Below are 22,713 nucleotides of genomic sequence, written 5' to 3'. Positions count from 1 at the left end.
CTTTACTAAACAATCAAGCCTGAAAATAAAAGCGGTTATTTTATTCTGGCTAATAATGACCTCATAATAACCTCTGCTTTCTTTATTTTTAGTGCCTAGTAGATGTTTAATCAAATTAATGATCATAGTTAGTGGCAAGGTAAGCCTTCTCCGCTCCTCTTGTTTACTCCCTGAAATAGTCTGTAATTGACAAAAAGGTTAAAAGTGTGGTGCTGCAGTTGCCCTGCTCCGTTGTTTTCAAAGGAAAACGGCCTGGTTTCTATGGAGATGTTGTCGCTGTCCCTACTCGGCAAACAGTAAAATGAAAGTAAGTGCATCTAGGAGAAGCAGAGAATGCCAGAAGGACACCCAGCTTTTCATTAATTTAAATAAAACAACATTGAAACCACCCAGCATCAATTATTAATCTTAGCTATCAACTTCATTACCTCTTTTTCCATGAAACACCATGTCTTTACAGTTCAGCCGGCTGTCTCACTTTCTCCTCCCTCACCTTTATTTTTGTCACACATTATACATTTTGCACATATACAGTGAAATTCTTTTTTTCGCATATCCCAGCTAAGCTGGGGTCAGAGCACAGGGTCAGCATGATGCAGATAGGGTCAAGGGCCTTGCTTAAGTGCCCAACAGTGGCAAGCTGGGGCTTGAACCCCCGACCTTCTGGTCAGTAACCCAGAGCCTTAACCGCTGGGCCACCACTTCCCCAAGCTGCTCTGGAAGCTGGTTGTGGAATTGGCAATATTGAAATGCAGTTCATTAAAGCCAACTCCTTTTCTCCAATGCAGGAGACACATGCACATTCTCTCTGGGTTACAATGAAATCTCCGGCTGCTGTAATTAATGAAGATTGTTTGTAGCTTGCCACGACCCTTCTGCCGCCCCAAGCTGCTCACTGTTCTAGGATGCTGAGTTTTTGTTTTTTTCTTATAGCGTCTCACTTCTTCCTTCCATTTTTCTTCCATCTCCACCTCGGTTCTCCGTCTCTACGTCTTGCTGGGCACCCTCTCTATCTCTGTAGAGACAGCAATGACGAACCACTTTTGTTGTAGCCTGGGTTCCGGAAGCATATTTTTGCCTTTGGCATTTCAAATGCTTCTTCAATAAATATCCTTGAACCAGTTCAACCAGCTCTGATATTAATCTGATCTGATATTACAACATCACAACATTTTGATTCTAAGAAGAACACTGTTTGATAAAAATTTAATAAAAAATAAAATAAAAAGACAAATACTAGGCTGTACAGACATATGTATATTTACATACTGTGTATATACAGTACTGTGCAAAAGTCTTAGGCACATAAGATGTTTCACAAAAACATTTATCTTAAGATGGTTATTTATATCTGCTACTGTAGTGTGTCAATAGGAAATATACATTTTATACTCCCAAACATTCATTTTGCGAATAGAATAGAAGAACAGGGAGCCCTGCAACAGATGGCATGGCCCTCACAGAGCCCCCCACTGAACATCGAGTCAGTCTGGGATTACATAAAGAGACAGAAGTAATTGAGACAGCCAAAATAGATAGAAGAACTGTGGTGAATTCTCCAAGAAGCTTGGAACATCCTATCTGCCAACAACCATGAAAAACTGTGTCCAGATGCAAGTAGGAGAATTGGTGCTGTTTTGAAGGCAAAAGGCAAATATTGATTTGGCTCTTTTTCTGTTTACTGGACTTTGTATGACGTTAATTGATTAATGAAAACTATTTATGTGAATTTTTTTTAAGAAATTCTCACTTTGAAAGTTTTTCACAAATGCCTAAAACATTTGCACAGTAGTGTGTGTGTGTGTGTGTGTGTGTGTGTGTGTGTGTGTGTATATATGTATGTATATATATATATGTATATGTATATATATATATGTATATATATATATACATACACACTGGCGGCCAAAAGTTTGGAATAGTGTACAGATTTTGCTGTTTCGGAAGGTAATTGGTACTTTAATTCACCAAAATGTGAATTAACTGATCACAAAACATAGTCAGGACATAACTGATGAGAAAACAGCACCATCAAAGTAATTATTGATCAAATCTAGACAGGCCCCATTTCCAGCAGCCATCACTCCAACACCTTATCCTTGAGTTATCATGCTAAATTGCTAATTTTGTACTAGAAAATCACTTGCCATTATATCAAACACAGCTGAAAGCTATTTGGTTTGGTAAATGAAGCTTAACATTGTCTTTGTGTTTGTTTTTGAGTTGCCACATTATGCAATAGACTGGCATGTCTTAAGGACAATATTAGGTCAAAAATGGCAAAAAAGAAACAGCTTTCTCTAGAAACTCGTCAGTCAATCATTGTTTTGAGGAATGAAGGCTATACAATGCTTGAAATTGCCAAAAAACTGAAGATTTCATACAAAGGTGTACACTAGAGTCTTCAAAGACAAAGGACAACTGGCTCTAACAAGGACAGAAAGAGATGTGAAAGGCCAGATGTACAACTAAACAAGAGGATAAGTACATCAGAGTCTCTAGTTTGAGAAATAGACGCCTCACATGTCCTCCGCTGACAGCTTCATTGAGTTCTATCCATTCAACACCAGTTTCATGTACAACAGTAAAGAGAAGACTCAGGGGTGCAGACCTTATGGGAAGAATTGCAAAGAAAAAGCCACTTTTGAAATAGAAAAACAAAAAGAAAATGTTAGAGTGGGCAAAGAAACAGACATTGGATAACAGATAATTGGAAAAGAGTGTTATGGACCTTAACCCCATTGAGCTTTTGTGGGATGTGCTAGACTGTAAGGTGCGTGAGAAGTGCCCGACAAGACAGCCACATCTATGACAAGTGCTACAGGAAGTGTGGGGTGAAATGTCACCTGAGTATCTGGACAAACTGACAGCTAGAATGCCAAGGATCTGCAAAGCTGTCATTGCTGCACGTGGAGGATTTTTTGATGAGAACTCTGAAGTAGTTTAAAAAGTTCTGAAATTTCAGTAAGTATGGCCCACTGGCCTTGGGCAAGTGTGAGAGAGTTTCCTGCCAGTTGATGGAACTGTCACTTACCCATTGGGCCAGTGCTGTGTTGTTGCTAAACATTATGCTACATTAATTGATCTTGTAAATCTGATTTTATGCCATGCAAACTTTGATTTGGACTTGGAACATTTAGATTTCTGTGATTTATTGAACATTGTTAAACTTGTCACAAAGGCAACTTTAACTAGCTGGCTGATATAGATGAAATTTAGTCGAAATTGAGAGCTGACTGTCTCTGAGGCACTGGAAAAAAAGGGTTGAAAATTACAAATCAATCAGCATTTGTTTTGCATGGTATGCCATTGTTTTTAAGCAAAGCTAGGGTATTAAGAAAATTTACATTTTAATAAAAAATATTAATATTTCTGGCAAATATACAGCAAATAAAAACATTGCTAAAATGCTAAAAATTTTATTAATTTATTTATTTGTGGTGGAGCCAGTGAAAATATTGGCAAAGCAAGTAAAAATTGTAACTACTGGCCTGACAAGCCATATGGGGCTGCATACACGCAGACTGGTCAGAGTGCCCATGATGAGCCCTGTCCACCATTGGCTCCACCTTGCAACTTACAGGAACTGAAGGATCTGCTGCTAATGTCTTGGTGCTAGATACCACAGGACACCTTCAGGGGTCTTGTGGAGTCCATGCCTTGGCGGGTCGGCTCTGTTTAGGCTGCATGCAGAGGATCAACAGCATATTAGGCAGGTGGTCATAATGTTTTGTCTAATCAGTGTATATACGCTCACCGACCACTTTCAGTTGCACCTACTTATTCATGCGATTTATCTAATCAGCCAATCATGTGGCAGCAGTGCAATGCATAAAATCACGCAGATACGGGTCAGGAGCTTCAGGAAATGTTCACATTTTGAGCGTGATTTCGAACATGGCATGATTTTTGGTGCCAGACGGGCTGGTTTGAGTATTTCTGTAACTGCTGGTCTCCTGGGATTTTCATACACAACAGTCTTTAGAATTTACTCAATGGTGCCGAAAACAAAAAACATCCAGTAAGTGGCAGTACTGCAGACGGAAAGGCCTTGTTGATGAGAGAGGTCAACAGAGAATAGCCAGAATGATTCGAGCAGGCATAAGAATACAGTAACTCAGATGTTGTTTTAACACACTCTGTACAAGTGTAGTGAGCAGAATAGCATCTCAGAATGCACAACATGTCAAACCTTGAGGTGGATGGGCTACAACAGTAGAAGACCACGTCTGGTTCCACTTCTGTCAGCCAAGAACAGAAAGCTGAGGCTTTGGGAAGGGGGTGCAAAAACATTTCCTTTAAATCCTTTAAAATGACACCAGGAGTAATATTAAAAAATAAATGGGGTCAATGTTTTATTTCATTGTTGACTTTGGGCTTTTTGTGCATCTATGAAAAAGATAGCAATCATTGAAAACATTTTAAAATCCCAAATTCATTAGACAACTCTTTGATGCTGCCTTTATATCGACAGTACATAAATAACACTTTTGACCGTCAAACCTGCAGATGGCTTGTGACTAATTCTCTCCCTACATGCTTTGTGCTAGATTTGAAAAGGGATTTTTAACAGTAATCTCGCAAGGCCATCCCAGTGTGTGTGTGATATTGTGTAGTGAGACAAAAGATCATCAGATCGAGTGTGCATGATTTACGTGTGTAAGTGTTTGCATTAGTTTGTTTGCTCAGCTGTCATTCTTGAGTCTTGCAGGTTTTGTATCAGCTGTCGGTAAGTGCCAGTCATAGGTGCAGGACCATTTAGTTGCCAATGAGGAGAGTTATTTTTTTTTTTTTAATCCCCTTTTTCTCCCCAATTTGGAATGGCCACTTCCCACTACTTAGTAGGTCCTCGTGGTGGCGTGGTTACTCACCTCAATCCGGGTGGCAGAGGACAAGTCTCAGTTGCCTCTGCTTCTGAGACCGTCAATCCGCACATCTTATCACGTGGCTCGATGTGCATGACACCGCGGAGACTCCTAGCACATGGAGGCTCATGCTACAGTCCACGATCCACGCACAATTTACCACACGCCCCATTGAGAGCGAGAACCACTAATCGCGACCACGAGGAGGTTATCCCATGTGACTCTACCCTCTCTAGCAACCGGGCCAATTGGTTTACTTAGGAGACCTAGCTGGAGTCACTCAGCATGCCCTGGATTCGAACTTGTGGCTCCAGGGGTGGTAGTCAGCGTCAATACTCACTGAGCTACCCAGGCCCCCATGAGGAGAGTTCTTTGAGGTTATACAAATGATGTTGGGACCTGGGTAATGAGCTCTCCCTGAGAACAGCCTCATCTGCCAATCAGAGGACCAAAGAACATCTGTAGCCTACTACATAGCTTTTGTGTTTTTTTGACTTTGTTGGTAGTGTATGACCTTGTTCTTTCACTTAAACAACCTGCTTCAGAAATAGAACCATCTCTTTAAAGGGATAGTTCATCTAAAAATGATGAACTCATAATTTCCTCACCCTCATGTTGTTCCAAACCCATTTGACTTGTTAAGAGATGTTAGGCAGAATAACTGCCTCAGTTACCATTCACTTTCATTGTATGAAAAAAAGGAGCTGGAAGAAATCTGTCAGCTTGACCAAAGGCAGAGGGTGGAAGTGTCATTCAACATCATTATTTGTGGGTCTGGTGACAATAGTTGCTCAAATTACACACTTTGTCTTAAAATTTGAAAGATTAGAAATCATCTAGTCATTCTCTCCCCTAGTTACTGCACTGGCATAGGTACACACATCCTTTCTGCTTGTTGGCAATGGTATTTCCGTTGCACAGCTTCGGGGAGCTTTAGTAAGCAGTTTTGCACTTCTACCTGCGTAGAGCTGATGTTTTAATCCCTGAGGGTATGGCAGCGTCCAGACCCCTGACTCCTGGAGCATGACAAGGCTGCTGTTTAATCCCCACCCACCCCACAGACCTCAAGCGTCTCAGGGTCCCTCTGTCACCCACCTCTCCGACACATGGAGCTCTGAGACAGCTATGGCTCCGCAGCCTCATCTCCTAGTCTAGTACTGTGGTGCATTTGATAATAATAAATTGAAAATGCCTGCTGGAAAACTGTGATCTGTGACTGTGAGATATATATTAGAGCTGTCAGAATTAACGCGTTAATGCATGCGAATAATGAAAAAAATGTAACGCGTTAATTTTTCTTAATCGTGATTAACTGATTTACCGCTAACACAGCATAAACACTTTGTGTGAAGGTCAGAACCTTTGTAATGTGTCTGCCCAGAGTCATTACACTGACACACACACTTCAAAAACGGACACAGCGCCAGAGCCCTTCTACCAAGATGAGCCTACAAGCTTAGCATAAAATGGCATACCTCGGCGGTTCCATTGACAATCTATGGGTGATACTGTCGTAATACTTTCCTATGATAGAGCCGCTGAGTTTATCTCAGTAAATTAAAAGAATCTCTGACAGTGCTTCCCTGTCAGTGATAAAATGATGAAGAAAGGAGCTCTTAGTGCTTTTTGATGTACAAAACAAGCCCAGATGGGACTTGAGATAGATCTCAAGTGTTTTCAGTCTAAGTAAGGCACATTTTAATTACCACAGAAGCACGCGAAGTCTTAACGATCACCAAAACGCAGAATGAGACGTTTTGTCTGCAAGCACTTTTCATGGTGAGTTCAAACTTGATGCTGGAGTTGATGCTCTGATGCGAATCATAAACGCGGCTTCACGATTGCTGTAACAAAGAGGATAGCCACAGTCTACCGGCAGATTCATATTGGGGAGGATGAGAGATTTGATGCCCGTTGCAATGAATATGCAACCTATAGGGAAATTAGTTCTTTCAATTAGTCAACCTCCCATGTAGACTTTGGGAAATGTTTAATGTTAGTTGAATTGGTGATATTTTAGTGCATTTCTTGTGCAATTAAATGTCCTTATTGTCATGAAAATAATGTTACAATGAATGAAATTCTGTTTAATGATCTTAAAGCAGGCTTCATTATATTTATACAAAATATAATTTCTATTTTTGTTTTTAGTTTTTTGCTGTGAAATATGACGAACATTTATTGACAGTTTTTGTGAGATTCACCAAAGCATGTCATTTTTTCTAAGTCAGATGACGAAATTGCAAATGAAAAAATGAAATATTGACAACCATACAAATTGATTTGGTCTGGATTTTGCTACTAGTAGTAATGCAAAAATCATGCTTTTAAAGCCTCTAAAGTGAGAGAAGTGGAGAAAAATAACCAAAAAAGAAGAGTAAGAAATGCAACTGGTCAGCGTCATGGTTGGTCTCCTTTCCCAACAAACTTCCCACTCTATGGCAGCCAGTTGTATAGCCTAAGCCAGGGGTTTGTTGTTGTTTTCCAATTGATGTTGTTTGTGGTCACTCAGAGGGAATATTTGAGCTGTTTGCTGGCAGGATGGGTGGAAGACTGGGCAGACTAGATTGTGGGTCACAAGTCTTTGCTTTAGTGGAGCCACACAGCACATGTTCATAAGTCTTGGGCAACCCAAATAAAATAACCAACTGTGTGTTTGTCATGAGAAATGAAAGCTTTTTCTGTGATACATTTTTTGCACATGCAAGAGGTTTCTGGTTAGGTATTTTGACAATTATCTTGTGGCTATCTCCTGTGGCATTGCTCTATTTGCTTTATTTATTCAGAAGACTGAACTTTATTTGACCATTGTAACTTATCATATTAATTTTAGGTATTTCTTTGATCATTTTACGCTTAAACATTTGCATTGAACTTTGAAAACTTCAATCTTAACTTTATAGTCTATCAAGGGCTAGTGATTATAGATCAATGTTTATTTTCATTAGATTGTCATTACTACAGTACAGTTGTTTGTAAATTAATTAAAGGCAAGATAGATACTTTTGAAGTTTAGTAATATTGTTTTTCACATTACAATAATGAGATTTTAATTTTTTTTTTGCATTACGGCAATGATAATTGGTCCAGATGCAAACATGACAACGATCCTAAAATAGTCTTCATTTTCTTACAAATATAATTTCCTTTCTATTTCTTTCAATTTTTTTCTTTTTGGGGTGAAATATGACCTGGACAAGTTCTTGGCAGGATTCACAAGATTCATCCCCAAAGGAATGGGAGGGATTACAGAGTTACAGAAAGTTGGATTATTGTACAAAAGAGAAATTTGTGGACTAGAGTTTGTTGCAGTGTTGCTATGTCCCCAAGACGTGAGGTCACGCGTCTGACAGCTCCTGTATTCAACAACCCCTCACCTTGTCACACCAGAGTAACATCTCCTCTCTACACCTGTCTGTGTGCAGCAGGCTGAAGGTTACAGAAGTGTACGTGACTGTTGAGCCCTCCATGGTGATTGACTAGGGGGAAGAGAAGTGTCTCTTCAGCACCTCGGAGACAGTTACCCTGGGAGAGTTGTGGAACTCTGACCTGCTGGTCTTGCAAGCCTAGACCTAGTCTACGGGAGTAATTATTAGCTTTGTCAGATCCCTCTTTGCACTTCTCTCTTCTCCTCTTTCTCTTTTCCTTCCTCCTATCCTCCTCTCGCCCTGTCAGGTTTAAGTGGGGCCCATCTCTGCAAAAACATCGGTCCCTACAGGTGAGATTGGATGGGAGGATGTCAGCAAGGGATGGGGTAGAGGTGGAGAGGAGAGGAAGCCCGTGCTCAGTCAATTGAAAAGCTGTCAGAGTGTGAGCGAGCCCCTGGAAGGCGAGTCTACGAGATAAGACCGGGTTCTCATCTGCCAGCTGAGCTCGAGTGAGGTCAAGGCAACGGTGCCTCTAATCTAGTTAATTTTAGACCCTCGATTCAGAAAACATGTCGAGCAGAACTCAGAGCTGATAAAGCCTTGTGGCTTACGCTTTATATCAAGTTTGATTTTCGTGTTTTTGTGCTTCCCCACTCGCTGTTATTTGTTTATCTTCCTTTCTCAAGTGCTTCAGATGGTAATCCAAGTTAGACTTGCAGCTCGGAGAGATTTTTGTTGCGCGGTAATTCCAAAGTCTTGTTTTTCTCTTATCAACGATAATAATTAACAAGTGACCGGAAACTAAACCTCTGTGCAGTCTATGGTATCTACCAGTTTTCAGCCAGCGAACAGCTCCTTAGTATCAAAACAATGAGCTTGTCTTTCTAAGTTACGAGCACATGCTACTACACACTGAGTGTGCTTTAAGCTAATTTAATATTTTGTAGGAGCTTTTCATTTCCATATTTTTGAATTGTGCTTTGCACATTTCCGCCTTTTGAAAGATTTCTGAAGTTTCGTTTTGTTCTGGAGCACTCTGCTTCAGTTAAGAAAATTACAAGTAATAGAAGAAATTCTACTAATTAACATTTAATCTTTAAGCGCTGTATTATTTATTTACAGATGTGAAATGAGCAAATAAGCGTCCCTTAAACAGGCTCAGCTTTTGCTCTTCAAAGCGGCTGGCTGTAAGCAGCTCAGCTAATATTTTTATTAAAGACCTCACCTTTTAATTTGGTTAAATTCAGTCCAGCTTGGGTTTGAGCAAGCCAATTTTCTGCTTCAGACTGCTTTAATAAACCCTCTACTCTATCAGAAGCCTCTCTCGTTCCTGATGAAGGCAGTTTATTTTAAATTAAAGGAGAGTTTCTTATTTGCCAGAGCAAAGAATTTGACTACTGTAGTCATTCTTGCCTTCAAAGGGGAATAAAAAAAAACTGTTTCAGCGGCTTGGAAAAACAAAACAAAAACAAGATCTGATACATGGTGCCCTTCTAACATGCATAGATGTGCCATTGATTTACTGGTAAGTGTGTTTCCTTTACCTCTCGCCTTTCAGCCACGTCTGCTTTCTCCAAACAACGATAAGACTTACACCCCCTTTTGAAAGTGGATCGATGGATGCCGTATCTCTACACTGCATAATGTGATGGGTTTGAATTGAATCAGTCATCACGACTTGCAAGTGAAACCTAAGCCATACCGAGCCTTTAAATTGCCTTGCAATTAAGCACGATGTCAGCTGAGTTTCTCATAGGAGCCGTTGCACTGCGGTATTGCTGGAGGTGGATGGGGTTGCACAGATTAGCTTTGCTTAATCAGCCCAGTGATATTCTGATAAATCGCTTTATAAACTCCTCATTTTTTAGCTTTGTTATTTAATTTTTCATGTTTGGAATAGCATAGTATCATACTATTCTTATTGCTGCAGCATGTATTAAGTCAAATGTGCACTATTTGCAACTTTCTGTATGTGTTGAATACCCAGATGACCTACTACTTTTGACAAAATATTCCATATACAACAGAGCTTACTGCATGGAATACTGTATCCCACGATGCAATGATGGATTAACCAGAAGTTATTACAGCTGCGAACACAAAATTGGATTATAATGCAAAATAACAGTTTTTTATTTCTGGATATTTTATATATGACTGGATGCTACTTGTTGAGTTAAACATGCGATGTCACATGACAGCACTGCAACATTTTACTGTTTGAAACTTTTAAAGGTGCTTTTAAAGTCTCTGTTTGCGACCTATCAATCATTTTGCGCGTTCTCATTGTATTGTAGTTTCAGCAAATTGAGGCTTACTGCCATTTTTATGCCATGTTGTTCTTAACATTTGTCAGTTGAGGGTGCTATTTCGCTGCTGTTGTTTTTAACAGTTGTTTCTGCATGATATTGGCCTCAACAAATCTCATTTGGTTTCTTTGGAGTGCGGCTAATTCAACAGCTCAGTCTCGTGGAAGTAGAACTAGCGAACTCCAGGGGTGGTAGCCAGCGTATTTTACCACTGAGCTACCCAGGCCCACAGCACCTTTAACATTAAAGAATACCTATGGTTTCACTTACTATATAAAAAAAAATAGTAGGCAGTATACAGTACAGTGTATACTTTACAGTATTCAGTAAGGCCACATCCACACTAATCCATTTTCGTTCGAAAATGTAATTTTTTTTATTTTATTACGTCATCGTTTTCAAAAGTATGAGGAAATAAAGAATGTTTTTGAAACATTCCATTTCGGTGGAGGAAAACGCCATTCTGGTGTGGATAAGGTGTAAATCAATGCGTTTTCAAACGAAAATGTATTAGTGTGAACATGGCCTATGTGGTAAGCTAAATTGCCTTCCGAACATAGCAATGGATTTCGCTTCTTAGCAAATCTTAACACATACATTTATTTAGTGATACTGGACAAAGCACCTAGCTAGCTAAGCTTTCATCATCTTGATGGCCAGAGTGGTTAGCTTGATTTGATAAATCACACTATAATACCCTATTTTTTAGCTTCAGTTTAATTTTTTTGCTTTAGATTACAATTTTTAGCAAAGGTCCTTCCTCAGATCTCGCCACATACATTATCTAAGTCAATAACTGTCATTTTAACAATCAGTTCAACATTGGACATTCAGTTGTGCATCGTTAGCTTGAAGGCATTTGTCTGAAGTGGGGATGAATGACCGCTAATTTCCGCCTTCAGGATCTACTGTACAGATACCACAGAGTATGCCAGGTCTGTATCCCCCCCACCCCACAACCTCTCTTCCCGCTCGCCGGGTTATTTATCATAGTTGTTCTAGTCACTGCCACTCTTGACACTGGTGTTATTAATGAATATCCACTCTGTCGGTAATTCAGTTTAACCTGTCTCCCCACATTCATTCATTCTACTAAAGCATCCACAGGAAGAGCGAAATTGAGGGAGGGTTGGGGGGGGTGTAAAGGAAATGAATGAGTCATGCAAATGTATTTTACCGCTGAGTCGGTTTTCTGGTTGCACTTCATATACTGTAAAATATTCACTGTCACTGTATGCAGCATTTTGTTAGAGCCTGTATGAATATCCCGTCCCCTTTACACAAGTTAGAAAAACACTTTTGTCTTCATGCATCCTTCTCAATGACCTTTTATGTCCTCCGCAGGCCTCGTAACATGGAACCGGTGTGTACGAACTTGCAGGCTCAGATCCTGAACTGCTACAGACAGAACCGCGAACAGACACTTCAGTGTTCAGATCTGGCCAAAGAGTACATGCAGTGCATCAATGCAGCCAAGAAGGTAAGAAACCGTAAAGACTCTTTAAAGTCTTTGAAATCATAGCACTCTTCCTAATGTGCGTAGGAATGAGTCAGGATGGTTGACTAGTTGTCCAACAACAAACTAGTTGGTTAGTAAAGTTGACCAGTAAGTGAATCTAAATGTTCTTTTCTTGTTGTTTCTCACTGTTTTTTCAGCATCTTGCCCCATGAGCATTGCATTTTTAAGATGCTGTGTCAGCTTAGAAATAATGCGGTTTCGAGACCCCTGTGTTGTGTTCCATCCAGCTGTTTTTGAACACAAGAAGCATCCTGTGTGAACAGCCCTTAAAGTGTTCACACAAAAACTTAATTTCTGTCATCATTTACTCATATGACTTACTTTCTTCCATGAAACACAAAAGGCAGTGTTGGGCAACCAATGGCCAGTGGTACCTCATTCACCATTCACTTTAATTTAATGGAAAACAGATGCAATAAAAGTGAATGGTGACTGAGACTAACATACTGGCTAACATCTCCTTTTGTGTTCTGTGGAAGAGAGAAAGTCATATGGGTTCGAAACAACATAATGAGATTAAATGATGACAGAATGTTCATTTTTGGGTGAACTACCTCTTTAATCTGATTGGTGTCTGGTAGACATGACTATAAGCCAGCCTAATTGTCATTTAAAGTTAAATTATGACTGTTTCAGATGCAAGAAGCCTTGACTAACATTATAAGTGGACTTCATTTGGACTTCAAAATGCTTCAATAGTGTTAAAATGGCTACTTTAAATAAACTTGAACTGATCATGTAATCCAGTGGCTAGGTGAGAATGTTCCCTTGTTGCCTCAGACAGTACGATCCCTGAAGTGTTTCATGTGTTGGGCCGGTACTCTCTCTGCAGTGCTCTGTCAGTAAAAGTGTCCTTTTCAAGGTATTAATTCTCCTGGAGTTTACTTTTAATGTTCAGTTGTAGCCAAGCAACAGTAGAATAATGGCTCCACTCCATCACACTCCCAGTCGCAGTGTGTGTGTCTGTGTGTGTGTCTGTGTGTGTGGAGGGATGCTGGCTCTATAGCTCATACTGAACTCAGGGAGTGTGTGATAATCACTGCTATAGCAACGGCTCTCAGTACCAGGATGTGGATTTGGCATATCTTGCGGCTGCCGGTGGGCTCTCACTTCCTCCCCCCACCACAATTTTCTTTTCATCTTAGTTGTCACTCCCTGCATCGTCTTTCTCCTTTCCATACTGAATTATAACTGTTGAACGCCTCTGTCAGCAGTTGATTTGAATTATATTGAACTGAATTAGTTTAAATAATATTGCTTAGCACAGCCACTCAATAGGAGTTTGAAAGTTTTTGAAAAAGGGATGGTTCACCCAAAAATGAAAATTGTCATAATGTACTCACCTTCTTGTTGTTCCAAACCTGTATGACTTACCTTTGTGGAACACAAAAGGAGAAGTTTTGAAAAACGTTCATGTTAGTCTGTTACATACGATGAAAGTGGATGGGGACAGGGGCTCTTAAATGGAAAAAAGCAACATTACAGCATCATAGAAGTAGCTCATAAGACTCCATAGAACTATATTCCAAGCCATATTATAGCTTTGTCTGAGAAACAGTCTGAAAAGTAGTTATTTACTGATATTCTTGCTTATAGTCGGTTGTATTCACCATTCACTTTCATTGTATTGAACATTCCTCTATGAACTCCTTTTGTGTTCAATGGAAGAAAGAAACTCATACAGGCTAAGAACAACAAGGGTGAGTAAATAACCTTAGGAATTAAATTTTTGGTTGAAATATCCCTTTAAGGGTTTATTTCTTTGCTTTGAGCCTTCTTTTGACTTGAGCCATTCTGCCTCATGTATGTTAATAAAAGGGATTCTATATGCAGTTTGATCAAGCAATTTTGTGTGTGTGTGAATGTGCAATCACATGCTGTGCTTTGTCCATTTCATCTTTTCCCACATGCAGGAATGGCCATTGCCACAAAAGCAGGAGGTGGTAAACACAAAATCCAAATCAATAGTATTTGTTTGGATAATCGAAGATCTTTCTCACTACACACAAAGCCTCTGGTTTATTGTTTGCTCGATGGGCCCAGGGAAAAACTCCACATCGTTCCTACCTGCTGTTGACACAGACTCGCTTTAATGTGAGGCAACCAAGACTAGATTACTTTAAAGTATAATTTGCCCAAAAATGAAATTTCTGTCATCGTTTACCATCTCTTATGTTGTTCCAAACCTGTACGATTTTATTTGTTTTGTGGAATTGAAAAGGGGAGATTTTACAGATTATCCAACCTGCTCTTTTCCATACAGCTAAAGTGGATGGTGATCTATGCTTTGAAATGCCATTTGTGCTTTTGTTCAATTTAAACATCTGTGTTGCATTGTGTTCGAGCACAGAAACCAATGATGTTTGACATCATTGACGTCAAACTTGGCGCAGTGCGTCTTGAGGCGCATTTTTGAATGCATATAAGTGCAAATGAGATTTTAGACCTTTGGCAGAGGAGAAGATTTTCAGTGAATAACTGTTACTCACAAAAAGCTATCGTATGGCTTCGGAAGATATGCAATATTGTGCTCGAGTTTTATGGACTATATTTATGGGACTATTATGTTGCTTTTTTGTCCTTTTTGGAGCTTGACAGTGTAAATCACCATCCACATTTGTTGTATGGAAAAGAGCAACACATCTGCAAAATATCTTTTGTGTTTCACACAGGAAAGAGAACATGGATTTGAAACAACTTGAATGAGTAAGTGATGAAAAAAATATAAATTTCTAAGTGAACTTTACCTTTTTTTATAAGTAACTTTTTAAAAAGAGCTAAGATGAGTTGCCTTTATATATTTTTTCACATAACATTTGTGCTTCTTATCAGCATAACAGACGTTTCTGGGAGTGTGAAATATAACGCAACCAACCTTGTTGTAATCAAGCTGCATTTACCGGTAATTAGAATCCAGCCATTAAACATACATTAAACAGTGGCATTTAGGAAGATGGTTTAACTACTTATGTTTTCTTTAAAGGAAGCATATTTATTTACATTACAGCTAAATGAACTGAAGTGGGATTTATGGTCTTTTCAGACTGAGAATGAGGAGAATGTGCTTGAGATGCCTGTTTGTTTTAAACACAGATCAAATGCAAGGTCTTCTCATCATAGCAGTTCCCCAACAGCAGTTAGAGGCTATAGAAGCCCTTATTAGAGAAACTCTCTCTTGCGCTTGACACACTTCACTTGCGCTTGACACACTAGGAAGACTGCACGCCCTGGAATGAAGGAAGACAGAAGAAGAGCGAGAGCGGGGCGGTCCATTTGTGCCGGGAGCAAACCCTGCGCTCGCTGTCTGAGGGGAGGGCGCCCACGCTTCTCTGGGCATTGTCTGGAATAATGACTCTGAGATTGGCTGATTCCTCCACACTGCGCCGGGATTCTCCACCCATTTACGGCCTGGGCCTGATGCTCCGTCTTAGATGGTGATTGAGCTTTTGAGCTTTCTTGCATTTTGCACAGTGGACATTGAGAGAGAAGAGGAAAAGAGAAAAAGAAAGAGATGAGAGAGAGAGAGAGAGAGAGAGGGGTGAATTTACCAAATTGTTGCACCAGGTATTTTTGCAAGGTGCTTGAATCATATTCACTAACTAGTCCTAATCCAGTTTCACCATGCGCCATCTGCGATGGTCTAGTAATGTGCCATGCATGTTTAAAGGAATGTTCCAAATTCAATACAGGTAAAGTTCAATCGACAGCATTTTTTAAACTTTTTTTAATTTTTTAAAATTAAAATTGCCTCCTGTGTTGTCATGACAAAGTAAAGCTGTTAAACCTAGTAAACGGTGTAACACTGGTAAATTTCTGATTTTATCACACTAAAATCACGTTAACATGTATAATGTTTACGTCTTGTGGCTATTCTTTTGAAACGGTGTGTATTTTAATTTGCTTATGGACTGGCCCCATTCACTTCCTTACTAAATGCCTTACTTTAACCATAATTTGCATAGAAAGAAGGTGTGTTTGCTTTAAAGTATAAGACTGGATTGCGGGTGGTTTGTAAATTAGATGCAGGATTTTATGCTGAAATACCAAGTGCAAAAGTGGAGCAACTGTTGAGAAAAGTGAGTGTTTATGGGCTATTTCTGAAAGGAGAGGAAGATATATAGAGGACATAAAGAGGGCGAAAAAAAAAAAGTGAGCGAGAGGGAATAGGCTAGTTAGCGCTCAGTGTCTGGTGCTGGATTGATGTTGTGAGGCAGCAGGGGCTGTTGTGTCAAGGCTGAACTTTTTGAGGCCCAAAACTTTTAATGCCTTTTTCTCCCAGCACTGAATTTGCCCCCAAAGCTCCAGTCCTGAGATCAGCATCGCTGCAGGCTCAAGGGCTAATGCCCCATATGTGTGTGTTGATATGTGTGTGACAGTTCAGGCCAGTGCATGCTCTTGTGGCAGAGCTTTCAGAGCAACTGTCCACACAATAGAAATGAAGTAGCGCTCCAGTGAACACAGTTTCTTTTAATGACATGAGAAGGCAGTAAATATGCATATTACTGGGCCGTGTGAGTGTGTTTAAGGTGCTCAAGTCTATTCAATAGTGCTTAAATCATCCTAAAATCGCGGTTCAATAGTCCTTTAAAATATTCAGTCTATTTCAATATTGTAACGGATGGTGTTCACTCATAGTGACTTTTTTAAAATGAGCTAATGCAACACAATTCTTTAGCATTTCGTCTCAACTTAATTTCATTGTTTAAAATCTACCTATGTTCACTTAATCCAATTGTGTCCATATTCTATGTGAATAAAATTTGTTGCATCAATATACTGCTGAAACGGGCAGTGGATTTCCAGTTCCCAGCATGCTTTACATGGGACTGGATTGGGAAAGTACATTTTAAAATTAAGTGTTATTTTAATGTATTTCTACGCAAAATGAAACAAATAGGAGACTTGTTAGGGTTTAATGTCCTGTTATGTTTGGAATTTAGAAGAGTTTCTGTCATATTACATTTTTGGTTTTTTTGGTGGTTACCATAGTGGAGAAGAGTAAAGATAATGGTTAGGTCAAGGTTTGTTATTACCGGTGAAAAATCAGTGTCTATTGCTTTTCTCATTAAACAGATACCAAGGTATCATCAGTATAATGACTGATTGGGGATCTGTAAACTCTCAGCAACACACAACTTCTCAGACAGTACAAATATAGTTAAGCAATATCACACGAGCAAGAGTGCGATATGGCCCTACATCAGCACTGCTGTGATTCGGCAGCAGGCAATCACAGCATTGCTGATTTAGGGCCATATAGCATGATTGCGAGTGTGATATTGCTTATATACAACAGTTCAATGAACAAGTAAATGTAAAAAAAAATTAGGAGTACGGTCATAAAGAACTACTTACGGCACGGATCAGAATCTGCCGTTTCTGGTTCAAAACAAATGATGTATCCAAGCCTTTAAAAAACATCATTTTAGAATGGGCAGTTTAACATGTTACTGGAGAAACAAGGATGGATGTGTGTGTGTGCGATCACCTGTTGATGATGCTGTAGTCTGTTAGTCAGCTTTCTGAAGATAATGTCATTTTGGTGAAATTCATCCTATTTTCTCAGTGGAAAAATAGCCGTCCAAGTGGGGGTATTCCTCCCTATTTCACGGTAGCTGGTATGCAAGAGTCATTCACTATAGAAACCGCAATCTCTGCCGCCATTTTGAACAGTATTTTCTCTCCAATGTGGAAACTCCGGTAAGTGGTAAGCATTTTGAGTTTGTGTAATCAATCAGTCTGTTGTGTCTCTCAGCTGTAATGAGCCTTAATGCTGAAGTTGTTAGTTTAAAGCCGTTTAAAGCTATTTCCTAGCTTTAATAGTGCAGTAGAAATAAGAGCGATCATGGAGTGCTGTTGAATGTAAACACTGAGTGACGCTGACTCACTTCAAGTCACCAACTGGCTCATATTACACACAAAAATGGTCTTTTGCCTCCACCTGCTGACTAAAATATGTAGTCACAAAATTAAATGTAAAGAGACAGATAGCTCTTAACACATCTGCACTGCTCTTACACTTTAGTGTAGAACAGGGGTGTCAAATTTGGTTCCTGGAGGGCCACAGTCTAGCAGAGTTTAGCTCCAACCTTAAAACACAACTGAAGCAGCTAATCAAGGTCTTCAGGAGTGCTTGAAGATTATAAGGAGGCATTTTAGAGCAGGGCTGGAACTAAACTCTGCAGGGCTGCGGCCCTCCAGGAACTGGGTTTGACACCCCTGGTGTAGAATGCCACGAACACAAGTGGAGTGATACAAACAGTGAAGCGTCCGAGTGCTGATGGTGTGAGACCAGACAGAACGTCTCTCATTCAATCAGATTCGAGGACCGGAACTAACTTGTGTATATATATGCGATAATGTGTTTGTTGTTAACCAGCAACAACAAGGTTCAATAGTTATTTGAACAGATCAAATTTAAGTTAGGTTTACGCGATTCATTTAGGTTTTCACAACACTGTATACACAGTGTATTTGAGAAGAGCCTACATTTAATTTCATATCAAAGAAACTCGTTTTCATTGTGTGGAACCAATGTCCACAATTGAATTAAGTTAAACCCTTTTTATTTTCAGTGTATAATTCTAATAGAAAATTGGTAACTATATTATATTATTAATATGGTTCATTATGTATTATATTTATACTATATATAAGTAACATTTTAATGTTATAAATGTATTTAAAAACAAAAAATGTATTGCAAAAGTTTATCTATAGCTTGTTACGCATTGTCATATGAACACTGAACAACACTGATTCACTGAGTTCATTTAAACAAGGATTTATCGGATTGTGCACTTTCTTTCTTATTTTTTGGAACCCAGTCAACTTCAGTATTATATCATTTAAATATAATAATTGTTATTAATTAAGAAAGTACAGAAATATATTACAATTGTATTATAATAACTAATAATAACTATATTCATACTATTATTATTATTATTATTATACAAATATTTCTCTAATAGTTTTATAACTTGTACACAGCATTGCTATGGGCTCTGGTTAAACTCAAAAAACATTATTTTTTTGGCGGAAAACTGCAGGAACTTTCTTTGTGAAGTCATTTGAACGATAGTCTTTGAATGAGTGCCGCATTCCAAATATGGTGAAAGGCACTCATCTTCTCTTGTTTCCACAAAAACCTGGTGTTATAGAGTTGCTTTAGATTTGTTTAACTTAATGACATAGTGGTCAATTGAAGTGAATTGGGAGCGCTGTAAATATAAACCAAATCGAATGCAACACATCTGTTATTCTGTGCACGAGATGACATTTGTGGATCGAGCACAGAACCGCCTTACGTGTGCGCAGAACAGAGCTGAGCACAAGCAGCGTGTGCACACCGTTTGATTAAATCACAGCCCTTTATGGTTTAATATTTAAATAAGGTCATATCTTGATTTCGATTTTATTTCGATGGATCGTTCAGCCCTACACAATGCAATTGGAAGGTGTGTTGTTTTTGCTTTTTTTTGGCATGCACTCTTTTTATCTTATCACATTCAATTCAGACTGCAAGCTCACAACTTGGGTATCATTCTTTTGCCATGGTGCTGAAGATTCAGTAGTGTAGTGGCCAAAAAATTCTGTCAGTGTGGTGAGACAAAATAGACTTTTTATAATAGATATATTCTATGAAAACAAGACATCTTAGACAAATTTTCTTTTCATGTAACTCTCTCTTGTTTTAAGGGTTTTTAGATATTTTAGGAACATATCATAAAAAGCACCTCTGTTGTTTTAAAATACATCTCATTATAATTTGCAACCATAACGCAAATTCTAACCCTAGTACAACTTTTAGCATTTTTTGATTTAACAAAACGTTTAATGAAAAGTTCCGACTCTGATTGGATGAGTCGTGTTCAAAGCAACTCAAAATACAGTATGTACACCATGATCACGCATCAATTGAATTCTATATTAATGTGCCAACTGTAAATGGCCTGTGGATAGACTATGGATAGACTAATGGATACTGCTTGTGTATGCATGCACAGTCAAATGAAATATACTTTAACAAGCTGAGCATTTCACTGTACGCAGACACAAAAGCCCCATTCACACCGTTAGCAACATCGTGCGAGATAGCGACGTGATCCCATTAATTTTCAATGAGAGCATAGCGACTTCTGACGGCACGAGCTGCCACGGCTGTTGGAGACAAAGATCGGCGTGGAGAGCGACAAGACAAAGTTGAGAAAATTTCAACTTTATGCAAATGACTAGCGACATTCGCGAGCGACTACCAATGAGAGTGAAGACAGCTGAGCTAATGTCATTTGTCTCCTGGCAGACTGAAGACGAGTACAGGCAAGGCGGAGAAGTTTCAGCATCATGAGGGATTTACTGTTCTATATCATTTGTCTGTAACCACATGTATGGATATAAAAAAATAACGATGTGTGGAAAAGCGTGTTAGAAACAGTCTGCATTCCGAGTGAGTGTGATTCATTCATTCATGATAGATTGATCTTCTTGTGAATGATTTATATTAATAGAATTATCATCTTATTAATGATTTAATGCACTGAACACTGCTGCATGTTTTATAAAACACCCTATACTGCAGAATGTACATTTTTTTTTTTTTTTGAGACAAGAGAACTGGTTGCTTGTCAAATTGTAATGATATCTTAATTTTACAGATTAGGTCTCATCCTTGATCAAATTTTCAAAAGCTGTGGCCAGATGTGCAGTTCTCCAATAATGTTACAGCGACAAACAGTAGGAACGCTCTCTAGCGACACAGATCGCAGAGTCTGGCGACACCAAGTCACAAAGTTGCTGGCGGTGTGAACGGGGCTTTAGCGTTTGCGTCAAAACCGAAGTATACTTTTGGGCTTTAGAATAAAGGATTTCAACACACAACGGTGACTTGGGCCAGTAACCACCTAACAACCACTCAGAACACCCTAGCAACGACATAGCAACATCCTGGAAACCACCTACAACACCCTAGGATCTGGGTAGTAAGTTTTGCACAGAAATGTACCACTTAAAAAAAATTAAAAAAAATTCAGATTTTTAGCTTTAATATTGCTGTTGCCACCATTTTATAAAAGCATTAATACTCAATAATGCTTTGAGCCGTGCCTAACAACACTCCGTAACAGTGTTAAAATCAATGCCTCTTGTAGCTTTTGCTTTAATCTATTTTATTTATGAATCACTTTTCCCTTTGAAAATATCCACAAAAAGTAGACTTTGTCAGATTTAGCTCACTTCATTGAACATTTTTAAGCACATTTGTCCCCAAAGGTATAGCTATGCCAGAAACAAACACACACACACACACACACACACACACACACACAGAGATACAATTTCAGCCTCTGCACTCCATCCCATCCTGTCTGGACTGTCCATCACAGCACACTTCAGTCAGATCAGAGTTGCCTACTGTCCAGGTCTAAATTTCTCCAGTGAATCGAATTGGAAACTCTTTTCATTAGAATGACTCAAAGAAACAGGCTGTCAGGTGCTCCAAGGCCTTCCCATGACCCCCACTGTGCCGACTCTGAACTCTGTGTGTGTGTGTGTGTGTGTGTGTGTATTAGGTTGTGTTCTCAGATCAAGTGCTGCTGGAATATTGCATGACAGCTTGTTATTTATTTGGATGTAGAGCAAGACACAAATGCAATAACTGGCAATGACTCAACACTTTATGTGCTTACAGTCTGGGTAGCACCACCCAGTGAAATCTTATTTAGTCCAAAATATGCTCTATCTATTGTTTTTTTTAAAGGGATACATTTAGTCCATCCAAAAATGAAAATTCTGTCATTATTTACTTACCCCCATGTCATCCCAAACATGTATGACACTTTTTCTTGTGTGGAACACAAAAGACGAAGAATATCCTGGGCAGCTCTTTTATTTTCCATTGGGCTGTCAAGCTCTAAAATACAAAAGCACTTTGAAAGTTTCATAAAATGTGGTCCAAATGACTTGTTCCCTATATTTATAGTTAACCGGGTTTGGAACGAAATGAGGGTGAGTAAATTATGACAGATTTATTCCTTTAAGCATCATGTTCTGATTGCACAGTGTTACAGTACTTTCGCTTTCAGTGTGTACAGACAAATTACTTGTCACTGAAAACTTGCGTATCGTGTCCGCCTGTTTAAATCATTGTTTTAGCAGCTCTTCAGATGAGGTGAAGCCAAAACTAGAATGAAAATGAAGGAAAAGTTTAGAACTAAAGAGGGAAGAGAAGGTCAGGGAAGCCAGTATAAATAACAGCTCCTTAGATGAGAATAGTGTTTTTTAGAACAGCGGAGCTGTATCATTGTCTGTAGAAATCCATTGAACTGTCCAATGTCCCTGACCTCAGATAAACACCACAGATGTAGTCCTAGTTATAACTACACAGAATGATTCAGAGTGAAGATTAGCCAATACACTGTACTGGCCTAATCTTATAACTGCAGAATGCAATTTACATTCTGAAAGTTTTCACTGGTAAAATTCTAATTTGTGTACTTTTGTTTTGTTGATTGATTGATACATCGCTGAAAACATGAAAAGCCTGACTCATATTTTGATTGTGCCTTTTGAAGTTCAGTATTGTGTACTTTTTGGAGTGTAAGGGCTTAATGAGTTTGTCTATCTACCCTAAGAAATCATGAAATGGCTTTCAC

General features: G+C 39.0%; 1 protein-coding gene across 3 annotated transcripts in view; it reads left to right on the top strand.

Annotated features, from left to right (window-relative positions):
• Positions 1-22,713, top strand: part of LOC127419918 (MICOS complex subunit mic25a-like) — a 90,887-nt gene that overhangs the window by 44,925 nt on the left and 23,249 nt on the right. For 2 of the 3 annotated variants that reach the window (XM_051661738.1, XM_051661739.1), the window contains exon 8: positions 11,887-12,022. In XM_051661738.1, coding sequence (XP_051517698.1) covers positions 11,887-12,022 — 136 coding nt within the window. Of the gene's footprint in view, positions 1-11,886; positions 12,023-13,974; positions 14,768-14,893; positions 15,496-22,713 lie in introns of all 3 variants that reach the window. The other variant, XR_007893747.1, reaches the window with a different exon arrangement.

The sequence above is a fragment of the Myxocyprinus asiaticus genome, chromosome 29 (genome assembly GCF_019703515.2).
Source record: "Myxocyprinus asiaticus isolate MX2 ecotype Aquarium Trade chromosome 29, UBuf_Myxa_2, whole genome shotgun sequence".
In the NCBI taxonomy this organism is placed as follows: Eukaryota; Metazoa; Chordata; class Actinopteri; order Cypriniformes; family Catostomidae; genus Myxocyprinus; species Myxocyprinus asiaticus.
Note: the sequence above shows the minus strand (reverse complement) of the source record. Positions and strands in the feature narration are given on the sequence as shown.